The sequence below is a fragment of the Petaurus breviceps genome, unplaced genomic scaffold (assembly GCF_028583685.1).
Source record: "Petaurus breviceps papuanus isolate PSGF00001 unplaced genomic scaffold, PetGlider_PUasm1.0 128, whole genome shotgun sequence".
NCBI lineage: Eukaryota > Metazoa > Chordata > Mammalia > Diprotodontia > Petauridae > Petaurus > Petaurus breviceps.
This window is the reverse complement of record NW_027185664.1, coordinates 10,664,234-10,678,278: the sequence shown is the minus strand read 5'-3', so window position 1 is coordinate 10,678,278 and position 14,045 is coordinate 10,664,234. Positions and strand designations below refer to the sequence as shown.

General features: G+C 42.5%; 1 protein-coding gene and 1 pseudogene across 3 annotated transcripts in view; one reads left to right on the top strand and one right to left on the bottom strand.

Moving 5' to 3' along the window:
* Window positions 1–583: 583 nt before the first annotated feature.
* On the bottom strand, window positions 584–3,545 carry LOC138172596 (tight junction protein ZO-3-like; annotated as a pseudogene).
* A 6,423-nt stretch (window positions 3,546–9,968) lies between these two features.
* LOC138172126 (DNA polymerase iota-like) overlaps window positions 9,969–14,045 on the top strand; it is a 28,311-nt gene continuing 24,234 nt past the window's right edge. For 2 of the 3 annotated variants that reach the window (XM_069101741.1, XM_069101721.1), the window contains exons 1-2: window positions 9,969–10,134; window positions 10,970–11,098. In XM_069101741.1, coding sequence (XP_068957842.1) covers window positions 9,984–10,134; window positions 10,970–11,098 — 280 coding nt within the window. In that variant the 5' untranslated portion in view covers window positions 9,969–9,983. The remainder of the gene's footprint in view (window positions 10,135–10,969; window positions 11,099–14,045) is intronic. The other variant, XM_069101731.1, reaches the window with a different exon arrangement.

Sequence of the window (14,045 nt, the reverse complement as noted above, 5' to 3'; positions counted from 1 at the left end):
AGAAGGCTATATGAGCCCTGATGTGTAGCTTTGTTTTGGGGGCTCACTTTGAGAAGTCTTCTGTGATTTGATCTGGACTCTGGGAAGCCTTTGTTGAGAGCCCCCCGGCTTTGAAAAACCCAGATGTTGATGAAACCCAGATGTTAATTTGGTATCGATGTAATGGTTGGACAGTTTGGAAACTGTCTACTTGATTTGTTTCTCTGTCTTGATAATTCTGTCTGTGTATTCTGAAGTTTGGGGTGCTGACCTTTTCCCCCTGAACTAGGTAAACGATGCATATTTGACTGATTTAAAGTAAGCTTGTTAACCCATTTTGAGTTGCTTTCCTTTATCAAAGCAGATCTAAGAACCTGTGTTAGCAGCCACCCTAGGGTGCTTGCTGCTACAATTACCCTTAAGTTTCCCCACTCATAAAACTAAGAGTTTTGCTCAATAATCTGTGGTCCAGTCCAGGTTGTGGGTTCTGGGTCCTGAGAGAGTGGGAACACATTGTTCTACTGGAACAGCTGGGGGTAGGGCTATACTGGAGGGGGCTCATGGGGATGTTTTGTGACACTGACAACAAAGCCCAGAGATGGGGGTGTAGGGGATGGAATAGGATGAGCTGTCTTCCTTCCCTGGCCTATAGTATCAAAGTGGAAGGGAGGAGGGTAATAAAAATCCAACTTTATTAGGAATAGGCAGGTCTGGAAATGGCTGTCCCAAATGAGGAGGTAGAAGCCCAAGTGAGTCCCCTTCCTTTAGGCTGCCTGGACTAAAGTGGGTAGGTGGATTCCTTGAGGAGACCTTGGTGTTGAATTGGTCAACAGCCCCCATGGTCACAGGTCAGTGGCAGGGCCCCAGTCATAGCCATCATCCTCATCTGATTCATAGTTCCAGGCTTGGGTAATTTTTTTCTCAAGGCTTCCCTCTCATAGGTTCTCATGCTATCTTGTCTCCACTGGTCCTGAGCAGGTGGATCCCTGGCCTGGGCTCTTGGGTATGTCCAGGCTGGCAGTGCCTCTTCCCTCAGATTCTCTACCTCATCTGCTTCTACTGGTTCTGATGAACGAGCCAAGGCTGGCTCTGCGGGCTCCTCATCCATGTCATTGTCTGTGTAAAAGCCACCCTCTCCATCTGTCTCCTCGTAGTCACTGTTGACAAGGCTGTCACAGCTGAGATAGGCACTCCTTCCCCCAAAGTCCTGGTAGGGCAGGTCCAGGCTCTCCTTGGCTGCATTGTCCAGCTGGTCTCTAGCTGTCCAGATGGGTCGGGATTGCTGGGTCTTGATAATCTTTGAGCACCTGGTACCAGGCATTGTTGTGCCCCTGAAGTTGAATGGTAGCTGTGAATAGATGGCTGTAGTACTTCTTCAACTTGGTGGCTTGGGCATAGAGGCGGCAAGAACTCTTCCTGGAGGTGGGTGCCAGCCCCTGGTGCAGGTCCTTGACCCCTGCCCGGCTTTCAGGGGCACAGAACACCACCACTATGGGGTAGTACTGCACATAGTTCAGGCACTCCACAGCAGAGAGCATCACATCCAGCAGAGTGTGCTTGTTCTTCTCAGCATTCACCTGCACTGTGTCCAGCTTGACGACCTTTGAGGGGCCCTCAGTTCTTGTTACACTCTCTGCAACTTCACACTGGTCAGGAAGCTCAGAACATAGCTTTTGCATGGCAACGTCAGCCACAGGGCCCATGATAACCATGGGGCATTTGAAGCTGGCTTCCCTCAGCACTGCCCGTTCATAGGGTGGATAGTTGCCCTGCTTTGTCAGGGCTGACAAGTCCTCACGGCTTTGGCACATATACTTCTTGATACCTCTCCGAAGGCCCGGAAGCTTCCAGAACTCAGCTCGGGCCTCTGTGGTAGCTGAGGAAGAGAAAGGCCCTGAGCCCACAGCCCACTGGGCAGCCTCTAGTGATGCCAACTGCTCAGCCCTGCTTTGGTTGGGAATAATGCACTGATCTTGCTCCTTCAGGTCCTGGCCCATACAAACCGCCAGCCAGCTGCCACTCCTTCCCTGCTCCGGGTATAGTGTGTCCAAAACGTGGAAGACATCCCCTCAGGTAAAGCCCAGGCCCATAGGTGGATTTGGCTCCAGCTCAAAATGAGTACAGAAGAGTCACCCACTCTTGACTTTACCATCTTCCTAAAGATATCTTGCTTGCGCTGAGTAAGCAGCTCCAGTTCCTCTCCTGGGGGCAGCTCCAGCAAGTACTGAACAGCCTCCTCCCTGGTCAGGCCCTGGAATGACTGGTCATTCACCTGTAGGATCTGGTCTCCTTCCTGAATTCCTTGTCCATCTGCTGGGCTCCCTCCCTGTACATCTGATATGAAGATGCCGATGTCATTGCCCCCAGCTAGACGGAGACCAATGCTGGTATCCTCGGTGAAGCAGACCACACGAGTGTCTGGGCTATACCCATCATCTTCTCTTTGGTCAGTGGGGATCCAATAGATGTCGTAGCTGATTTTTCTCAGGGTGTCCTGAGAACCTGATTCCTGAGTGGGTCCTAGTTCCACTGACTCCTCCGGAGGAGACTCTGTCCAGCTGGCATCAGAAACCCACTGCTTGCCACAAGATGGTGGGGGCACGTAGGATGGGGGTGCTTGGGAGGGTTCAGAGCCAACATCAGAGATGTCATCCAGGCCTGAACTCTCACTGTCACTGTTGACCGCTGGGGGTACGTTCACCAGGAATTGCTGATGATCCCTGAGCAGCAGTAGGGTCAGAGTTCCCTCTGACCTCTCAATCAACTCTCGGGTGTCATCCAAGGACAGGTTCTGGCTTGACACTCCATTTATCTTAAGGACAAGATCACCCTCCTTCAGTCCCCTGTTCTTGGCTGCCAGGCCCAAGTCTGTGATGTGCTTGATCAAGATCTGACTGCCAAGCTTCAGGCTGAACTCCTCGCTCTCTTTCTTCTTCACCAACACTGACTCCACTGGCTTCATTAACACATCATGCCTAGGAAGTCTCTTGAAGCCAGAAGCCAGGGTCAGCCCATTGGCTCCATCTGGCCGATCCAACTTGCTCTCCCAACTGTGACCTCTGCGGCTGCCAGCTCGACTCGGCCTCCGGGAACGTTCAGTCCAGCTGTGGCCCGAGCTGCACTCACTGGATGAATCGCCCTCACACCCCCGAATATGGTCCAATTCTTCCTGGTCCTGGTGGCTCCACAGTGGCCCCTGGTTCTGTGGGTTGGAGTGGCTCAGGCTTGAAGTGGGATAGCTAGTCTTGGTGGTAGGCAGTTGAATTTTTCGAGGTCTTTTTATGGTAATATTGGCAAATTTGGTGTAAGCCTTGAGGGTCTGTATGGCAAAGGTCGAAGATACATTCTCCATGGAAACCCCATTCACCACGACAATATGGTCTCCAGCCTGCAGCCTGCCCACGGCTGCTCCTCCTCATACCGCATCTGGTATCACCAGTGATCTGTTACTGTGGCACCACTGGGTTGGCACCGCCTCCTGAAATGGCAATCCCAAAGCCCCTTCGAGGATCGCTACTCAGTGTGGCGGTGTGCTGCTCCCAGATGGCCATCTCCCCCATGTCTATTACCTGTTTGGAGAGATGACGTCTGGGCAGGTAGGAGGGGGACTGGCATGAGCCCGGCGAGTGGGAAAGCAGGCAGCTCCCAGCTGCCGCGTTTCTCTGCTGCATCTTCTTCCCCAAGATGGATCAGGTCATCATCATAGTGCTATATGAACCTTGATAATATTTTATTTAAAATTTTTGCATCAATGTTCATTAAAATTTCATAGTTGTATTTCTCTATATTGATTCTCCCTGGTTTAGGTATCAAGACATTATTTCTATCATGGAAGGAATTTGTTAGGATACCTTATTTTCCTATTTTTCCGTTTATGTAATATCAGAATTGTTTTTTTCTTTAGTTTGATAAAATTCAGTTTTAATTCCTTATGGTCCTGAGGTTTTTTTCTATATGAATCATTTATGAATTTTTTTTATTTTTTTCTGTTATTGAGTTATTTAAATTCTTTACTTCTCATTTTGTTAATTTGGGATTTTTATATTAATAAAAATATTCATCCATTTAAGTTGCAGTTTTATTGGCATATATAGTTAGGCAAGATAGTTTCTAGTAATGTCCTTTTTTTCTTCATTTGTTGTGAATTCTTATTTTTCACTTTTATACTAGTAATTTTATTTGACTACTTAAAATAAACAAGTGCTATACAAATATCTGGAAACCTGTGTTTCATTAGAACTAAAGAATGCTCTTAAGAACTGAAAGGTACTTTTAAGAGCACTGGTCTTTTTTAGGATGATACCAGCACCAGTCTCTCTGGGCCTTCAGGAGTTTTTCCCAGTGCATTATTAATGACACTTTCATATACTGTTTTACCTCTGTGGTGGTAGAGAGGTAAGTTTAAATTTTATTTAATTAATTTAATTTTTAAAATTTAAAACAATGTTTATTTAGCTTGATTGTATTTTTCTCAGCTGTTCTTTGTGCTGAATTATTCTTATGGCTCAAGATATTTATTTCATGAGATTATTCAGTTAAAACCACTTCAGATATTCAGAATAAAAGACATGTCAACCAAATTTATTATATTTTTATTCATATTTGGGGGAGGGTCATTAGTTCTTCTCCACTCCACGTTTTCTGAAATCAGAGCAGTGATGACAAATAATAAAAGCAGCTTGTTTCCTCTATATTAAGAATATTCCATGTGAGTTTTCCTTTCTAGAAAACACAGATATTAGTATTTTATATTCTCCCATTCTCAATCAATCTAATCCAATCCAAAAAGCATTTATTTAGTACCTGTGTGTAAGAAAGGCACTGTTTCAGATATACAAAGAAAAACGAAATAATCCCTGTACCCAAGAAGGTTACATTTTACTGGAGTATCCAACATATACTTAATATACGATACGTAGCACAATTAATCAACATACATTTTGTCTCAGGCACTGTGATAAGTACTATCCCTAGTGCCAAAGAGGTAAAAGACAGTTTTACCCTGGTATCCCATAGTTGGCATTTAATGTATCTACATATATTTATGTAATCATGTATTACATTTATCTATATCTATCTAGATAAACATATCAGCTAATATAAAGATAAAAAAAAGCATTAATAACTGAGGGGATCAGGAAAGGTTTTCTGTAGGATTTTCAGAAAGGTTTTCTGAACTGAGCCTTAAAAGAAGGTAGGAATTCTAAGAAGCTGAGATGAGAAGGGATTGTATTTGCAGGGAAAGCCTGTGCAAAAGCACAGAAAAGGAATGTGGGATGTTGAGCTCCAGAAACTAAGAACTACTAGTAAGCCATTTTGTCTAGAATGTAGAGCATTTGAATGAGAGTATTGTAAAATAAATCTGGAAACGTAGGTAGGAAACAAACTGTGGCAAGTTTTAAGTGTCAGATTTTTTTGTTTGTTTTAGAAACTTGTCTTTTACCTAGAGGTGATAGGAAGCCACTGACAATTTTTGAGCAGGGGATTGACATAGTTAGACCTGTCTCTTAGGAACACTAATTCTCCAATTTTATGGAGGATGGAAAAGTCTGGAAGCAAGGATATCAAATAAGAGGCCACAGGAATAATCAAGTTAACAGATGAATAGATGAGATGCCTATCCAATTTGAACATGATGGAAAGAAAAGTAACTAACATGCTGACTGAAATAGTAAGAATCTAAAAACATTTCAATAGGTTAAAATAATGAATGATACATAACAAAATGAAATTTAATAAGGACAAATATAGAGACAGACTTGGATTGAAAAAAAATCAGTATCTTAAGTCAGATGGGAAAAGCATGGCTAGACAGCAGATTGTCTAAAAAAGATCAGGGGGTTTTGTTGGACTTCAAGTTTAATATGAATCAACAGTGTGATGTGGCAAAAATGAATCATTAAAGAGATAAAGAATATCTCAAAAAGGAAGTAGTAATTACAAAATGCCTTCATGGTTCATGAAGAACAGGTCATGACAGACTAATCTTATTTCCTTTTTTTGACAGACTTATTAAGCTAGTAGTTTAGGGAAATGCTGGAGTTAGAGTTCAGCTAGATTTCAGCAAAGCATTTCATGAAGAACTTCATATTATTATTGTTTTGGAAAATATGGAGTTAGAGCAGATGAAATAGCAATACCATTAGACTTGGAATGAGATGGGTAGTCTCAAAGAGTAGTCTTAATGTTTTCATGTCACTTTGACCAAAGATCTCCACTGGGTGGCAAAGGAACCTGTGGTTGGCCTTGTATATTTGTATTCATTTTATTCATTTAAATAAAGGCATGGATGGCATGTTTATCAGAATTGCAAGTGACACAAAGCTAGGCAAAAATAGCTAGCACAGTAGTTGACGACATCCAAAAGGATCATGCTAATCTAAAGATTTGGGATGGATTTAATAGGACAAAACCCAACAGGGACAAAAGTGAAATTTTTACATCTAGGTTCAAAAAATCAACTTTACAAGGATAGAATGGGTAAGTGACAGTTAGACAGTAGTCTGTCTGAAAATTATCTGGGGCTTACAGTGGACTGTTGGTTCAAAATGAATCAGCAGAGAGGTGTAGCAGCAGAAAAAAAAAAGAAAATATGATCTTGAGTCATATAACAACTATCAGTTCTATCTATAAGTCATATTACATGCCAGGCACTGTGTCATGTGCTTTATAAATATCTTATTTGATCCTCACAACAATTGTAGGTGCTAAGTGCCATCATTCTTTCCATTTTATGAGAAAACTGAGGTAAAACAAAGGTTAAGTGACTTGTGCAAGATCACATACCTAATAAATGACTGAGACTGAATTTGAGCTCAAACTTTCTTGACTCCAGGTGCATTTTTCTATCCACCTAATTGCTCATTATCAGATACATAAATTCCAGGAATAAAAACTTCATCCCCTTTCTATATACTGACATGGTCATATTGCACCTGGAAGTATTGCGATCATTTCTGAGGACTATAGTTTAAAAGCCTCAATAAAAAGGAGAAACAACAGGAAGATGAAGAGCCTCAAGTGTGTGTCATCTGAGAATCCCTTGAAGGAAGTGGCGTTGTTTAGCCTGTTAAGAGAAGACTGGAGGGACACATGGTAACTGTCTTCAAGTATTTGAAGGAATATTTGGTTTGGAAAAGATTTGCTGATGAAATATTAAACCTGGTTTCAAATATGTGAAGGTTTGTCGTATGGGAGGCATTAGACTTCTTTTTGGTTCTAGAGTCCTGCACTAGCAGTCTAGTTAAAGAGGCACATATGAACAATGTAAAGTAAAGCTTCTTAACAATTAGAGTAGCTTGAAAGTGAAATGATTTGCCTTAGGAATTATATGCTTTAGGGAATCCATTGAAAGGTTGGACCCCCAAAGTAATGATTATTGGTCTGATGAAGTAGCTAATGTGCAGAGTGCTCAATTTGGTCTCAGTAAGACCTCAGTTCAAATCCTGACTCAGACCCCTACTAGCTACATCACACTGGACAAATTACTGAACCTCTTTGTGCCTCAATTTCTTCATCTGTAAAATAAGGAAGTTTGACTTCATGACCTCTAAGGTTTCTTCTGGCTCTTAATCTATGACCCTATGTCAATTTGGAAGAAACTCTCCAGTGAAGTGGCACCAGGGTCTTGCTTGTCCCTGGGTAGTTTAACATTTTCTATCAGTGTCTTGGATAAAGAGATGATAGATAGATAGATAGATAGATAGATAGATAGATAGATAGATAGACAGACAGACAGACAGACAGACAGACAGACAGACAGACAGACAGACAGATAGATAGATAGATAGATAGTTATGAAGATAGAATGAATGCATCTCAAATGTGTAGACTGTTGTAACGAAAATGACAGTGAGTGGGGATCATTTAAATGGAATTTATTGTGGAGCATAATTAACCCAGTGACTGCCAGGGGTCATCCACCCAAATCAGGCAGCCCCGAGCATATGCATCTCAGGGTTTATATAGATAAAACCCACAACATAAATGTCACCAAGGGGAGCAAACAGGGATAATACAGAAGCCAAAGGATAGCATTGCCTGACAATTGTTAATTGTTAAGCAATCAGTTTGTTACACAACTGGAAAGTTCCCAAATCTATTTTGACAACTGGACAGAAGTGGGGGTGACTATAGGCTTCAGGTAGCAGGCTTGGTCAGGTTTACTTGGCATGTTTGCTTCCTGGACAGGCTTTGTTGGGTTTTGGGCAGGTTTCCTTGGCAGCTCTCCTATGATGGGGAGAGATGGGGGATGTTCACAAAATGGGGGGTTACTACAGACTACACAAAACCAGGAGGGGTGGCTAACACATTGGATGATAGTCAGGATCCAATATTTGAAGTATTATCATGTGGAAGAGTAACGATTAATTACTTGTTCTGTTTGAACTTAGATGGTACAATAATCAGTAATGGGTAGGAATAGCCAAGAGGTAAATTTAGGCTTTGATGTAAGGGAAAACTTCCTAATAGAAATATCCAAAAGTGGAATAGGCTGCTTTGGGAGGCAGGCAACTGGATTACCTTCATTGGAGGTCTTCAAACAAAGGTTGGAATGATCGCTAGTCTAATATATATATGTAATAAGGAGTCCTTTAAGATCTGATTGCCTCTGACTTTCCCTCCAATTATTTAATTCAGTTATTCTATAGTAGCTCCCCTCTAACTGGAATTCAAGAAAGGTCTGAATGACTACTTTTCTATAAAATTATTCTATCCTAAGGGGCGGCCAGGTGGCTCAGAGAGTAAGAATACCAGCTCCAGTGTCCGGGTGACCTGGAGATCGATTCCCAGGCTCAGACACTCAGCACCACACCCAGAAATAACTGGCGTTGTAACCTTGAGCAAGTTACTTAACCCCGACTGCTTAAAAAAAATTTATTCTATCCTAGTGGTACCTAAAATGCTTAGTACCAAACTCTTCAAGTAGCCTCTCTTTTCATATTCCTCTAATCACAATAGCATCATTAACTCCATTGCATAAGTCTCTCAAGGTTCTCCAGTTGTGACCTTGTCTAGTGACTGTAGTTTTTGAGATTCACTCTTCTTTTTAAAATTTTCATCACCATTTATACAACAGTTTTGCTATTTAGTAGCAATCAAGGCATTCGAGTTTTTTTTTTTGTTTTTTTTTTTTTAGCAATCGGGGTTAAGTAACTTGCTCAAGGTTACACGCCCAGTTATTTTTGTGTGTGGGTGCTGAGTAGCTGAGCCCGGAACTGATCCCAGGTGTCCCGAGGCTGGGGCAGCCCCTCATTCACGCTTTTTTCAACAGTAATCTCATGTAGTGGAGAGGAAGCCCAAGACCTTGGACAAACCACGGATGGGCCTCAATTTCCCTACATATAAAACGTAGCTCTTACATTTTGATTGTTAACATTTTGGGAGGGTCTTATTTGTTGATTAACATTTTGGGGGGTCTTATTTGTAGCTGACAGAGTTAAAGCCATTACCCAAGAGAGTTCTTGGGGGGAGGGGTGGAAGGGAAATTCCCACTCACAACCAAAAAATAAAAAAATAATCTCTAACATTTCCCGATACTTGAGTTACTCTTAGTACTTTGCACCCATCTTCCTGCCGTTGCCCTGGGCTAGAGCCCCAACCTGCTCCCCAGTCCTCAGTCAGCTGGGGAGCTGCTGGGCCTTTCTACTAATGGATGGGGTGAGGCCTTGGAAGGGATGTGTGCCTATTTCCATCGATGTCAACTAGAAGTGGCTGGTCTGGGGTGTCGTTTTGCTCGGCCCCAGAGGGACTTCCCGGCCAGAAGAAAGTGGCAGCTACTTTGTTTCAATGTTACTACCCGTTTCCCCTTAAGGCGGGTGGGCGGGCTGGAGCGGGCGCATGCGCGCACGTGGGCCCCGGGGTAACAGGCGGGTCCGCCTCGTCCTTCCGCGCAGACGCCGCGCACTCAGGCCGTGAAGGGGCGGGGGCTGGGAGCCCGCGGTTTCCCGGGGCGACGGGGGCGGAGGCCGCAGGAAGGCCGAGCTGCGGTTGGCCGCCGCGGAATGGACACGTTGGGGGTGGAGCCAGAGGAAGAGGAGGACGAGGAAGAGGAGGAGGAGGAGGAGGAGGACGCTATGGACCCTCCGCCCTTGGGGGCGGCCGGAGGCCGCGGGAGCGCCTCGGGGCCCGTGGGGGCCGCCCGCCCCGCCCCGTGTAAATGAAATGGGGGGAGGGGGAGGAGCGGTAGGGCCCGCCCGGGGCGGGGTCCCCGACGTCCCCGGGCCCGCGCCGGCCTCCACGTCCCGCTTCTGCTCCTAGAGAAGGGCTGCCGGGACGTCCAGGGTGGCCGGCGTGCTGAAGGCTTAGGGCTCATTCGCCCCCCACGTGTCGGGCCAGCGGGGGCGCGAGTCCAAAAAGAGCCGTGAAAAGGCCCGTCGCCAAGTTCAGGGCTTGAGAAGCCGCGAAGCCCCGCCCGTGAGCGGGGCCCTGCGGCTGAAGGCAGGGAGGGGCCGGCGCGGCCGGGCCTCGGCCTGGCCTCGGCCTTTACCGCTTTCCGATGTAGCGACGCCGACGTCAAGCGCCCCGGGGGGTCCTGACGCTCTCCAGGCGGGCCGCGGCTAGTGAAGTTTGTAGGGATCGGGTCCGCGTAGCTCCTGGGCGATTATTGTTGGGCTCACTTTCCGTTCCTTCCAAGAGGATGTTTGCTTTTTACTGTTGATGTCCAGGTGCTAGTGAGCCTGGCTTTTTCATTCTTGGGTAGCGTCAAGTTGAATTTTTCATTCAGAACTAAGCAGTTGTGCTGAAAAATAGAAAATGTATAAGTGTCAAGTATAAGGTTTTGTTGTTTTTTTAAATCCATTGGCGTATTCTGAATTCTACAATTGAACTGCCTTGGCTCATAGGATAAATCAGGGAAAGACACACGACTCTCATCCCTGACAGACCCCACTTTTGTCCTTGGCCACCTTTTTTACCACTACCCACCGTACCATGTTAGCATAGGGTAAGGAGTCTGAAAATATTTTGCATTCCTTTGCATGTGGTGCAGCAGCAGTTCATGGCCAAGTTGTGCCGGCAGGAAGTGCTTCCTACAGAGTCATAGTACACGTGGACCTGGATTGCTTTTATGCACAAGTAGAAATGATCTCTCATCCAGAATTAAAAGGCAAACCTTTAGGTATTTCTGGACTTATATATTTTCTTTCCCTTTTTTTCTATTTAAGGATTAAATCTGTTGGAATTTTTGTGTTATTTTGTTACAGTGTTCCATTCCATTTTACCCAGCTTAGTACTGTAAAACTTTAAAAGTGGGTCCTGTACTGTAGTAAATAGTAATGGGGAATATAGATTTTATAATAATTTTATAAATGGGTCATCTGAAGCAAAGACAGCAAGAAATTTAGATATGGGTACATACACTTGTCAGTGCAAAACAGATAGTTTAGCTTTATTTCTGGGTTGACCTTTAGACCTAGCTAGTCTAAGTGAATTACTTGAATTTGAGTTTCCCATCCTAAAAAAGTTAGGATAACTACTAGCAATGTTACTTTGAGGTTGATGTGATCTGTAGTCATTCAAAAAATTCTATTGAATGCCTTATGTTTATGATGCACTATTGGGTACTAAGAGAGATAAAAAATGAAAAAGCATGCTCCTCAAAGTTATTGTGGGGAAGAATTAATTCCTTAAAAATACCAGATATTATTGCCACTTTTCTCATCACCAGAAGGTTGGCCACCAGACAGTGATATTTTGGGCCATGGCAACTCCTGCAATGGCCAAAAATACAAAATGACCCTCCGCTCTGAATGTAACTTTTTCTTCTGTAGTGGTTAAAAGGGGGAGATGGAAGATGCTCAAAATTAATCAGTTCTTAGGCCATCTACAAATGTTTATTGAAATTCTGCTTAAACAACTTTTTAAAACAAATTTGGAGGTAAGGAATGGAATTTCTTACAATATCAAAATCATTTTAGCCAACGGTCATTTATTGAACCCATCCTATGGGCTGGGTCTTTCGCTAGTCATTGAGGGTATAAAATAGAATAAAACACAATCCTTGTACTGGAACTTAAGGATATTTGCACTTTTAAAAATTAACAATTCAGAAAGCATTGTTGAATTAATGGAATAGATAAACACAAGACTACATAGTTGAAACCAGAAGAATTTGCTTCAGATTTTGACTGCCCTTCATTAGCTGTGTGACCTTCCTTAGTCATTTTCTCATAACCTTCATTTCTTCACGAAAAAAGGTTGGATTTGAGCAAGCAGTTCTGACTTTTTGCTCTTAGGACCCCTTTATATTCTAAAAATTGAGGACCTCAGGGAGTTTTTATGTGGGTTATATCTTTCGATACTGTGTTAGAAATTAAAATGTCTAAGTATTATAATGGGAATAGTTTTGACCTTGTGGATCCCCTGAAGACTACCTCCCAAGTTCACAGGACCATACTTAGAGGAACAAGTTTTGGTTCTGATATGGTATGAGTCTAAGTATGTAGGCAAAAAACTCTGCAGGAGTAGGTCCAAGTTGTGTGAAAGATAAAGGCAATGCTTAGCCATTTGTTGCCCTTGGGGAATTGAGTTTCTTGAAGGGAAGGGAATAAGCATTTATATAGTATGTACTATGTGCCATTCTCTGTGCTAAGTGCTTTGTAAAGCTTCCAGTTGACCCTCACAATAACACTGGAAAGTAAGTGCTGTTATTATCCCCATTGTACAGTGTAGAAAACTGGTAGGCAGATGTAAATGACTTATCCAGGGTCACACAGCTATTAAATTCCTGAGGCTAGATTTGAATTCAGTCTTCTTGAAATCAGGCCCAGAATTCCACTGTGCCACCAGCTGCCTCTTGTATATCAACCCAGTTGTTACTCAATATTTGAATAGAACTTGCTGCATTTTAAAAAGTACTTTACACATAGGTAGTGTTTAATAAACATTTGTTAAATTCATGAATGAGAATGAGTTCTTCAAAAAGTAGAACTTGTGGAATTCCATAAGCATACTCTAGGGAAACATACTTTAAGGCAATATATATAAAATTCCACTTTAAACCATATAAACAAAAGAACCATGTTAAATTATGAAGCAACTGTCTTATATTTTTCTCGTGGTCCTAAGAAAATTGTTTTAAACAAGAGTTCATAAGAACTTTGTAGTGAACTTTTGAAGCTGAAGAATGACTAGTCATTACTATTGGGGAAAATAAAGGAATTAAATAATATGTTTTGCTTTAAATTGCTTTGGTTCATAATACTTTAATCTTTTGTAAATTGCTACTTAGACAAAGTAGCTTGTTTTTATCCTTAAAAGTTTAGGAATAATTTAGCTCTGATTGTCTTCTACAGCATAATTTATTTCTGAAGGAATTCTGGCTGAAATATTTCATGTAAAACTTATGTAGTTTTCAGAAAATTGGTAAAATTTATTATGTTAAACTGCTAATAATAATTTCTTCTTACCTTTTGTTTCCCCTTGGCCTGTAACTTCTTGAATACCTTACCTATACTGTATAGTCCAACAAAGAAGCAAGTTCAGTAATCAGGATTGGGGGGGTATCTCTAATAATTATGACAAGCTAGTACTTGAAATAGAACACTCCCTTATTGAGTGTTAAAATGTACAGAAGATGAAAGTGAGTTTTTGCTAGCAGCAACTAGCAATTAATTTTGTTTGACAGTTCTTCCAGTTATGCACATTTTTAATAGAGCATAGCCTTTGATTATTAGTTAAGAGTAAAGCTAATTCCATCTCTGTACCATCTGAGAGAATATTAGAGATCTTTTATTCAAATTTCACCAGAGAAAACACATCCAGAAAAAGCTGGCTTTTGGTCACAGGTAGTTAAGAAACCCTCCAAATATAGAACAGATTACTCCTCTTCTCTGTGAAACTGGTTCACCTATTACCGTTTCATGCTTTATGTTATAATGCATGTGAGTATGGTGCACTTTCACTATTATACTCAATATCTCATAATATCTAAAGGGAAGTATAGTGAAATGGGTGGCAAGCGGTCTCTGAAGCCAGGAAAACTTATCTCTGAAAGATATTGACTGTGTGATCCTAAACCAATCACTAAACTTCTCAGTGCTAAGACAACTTTAATTATGGGAGAA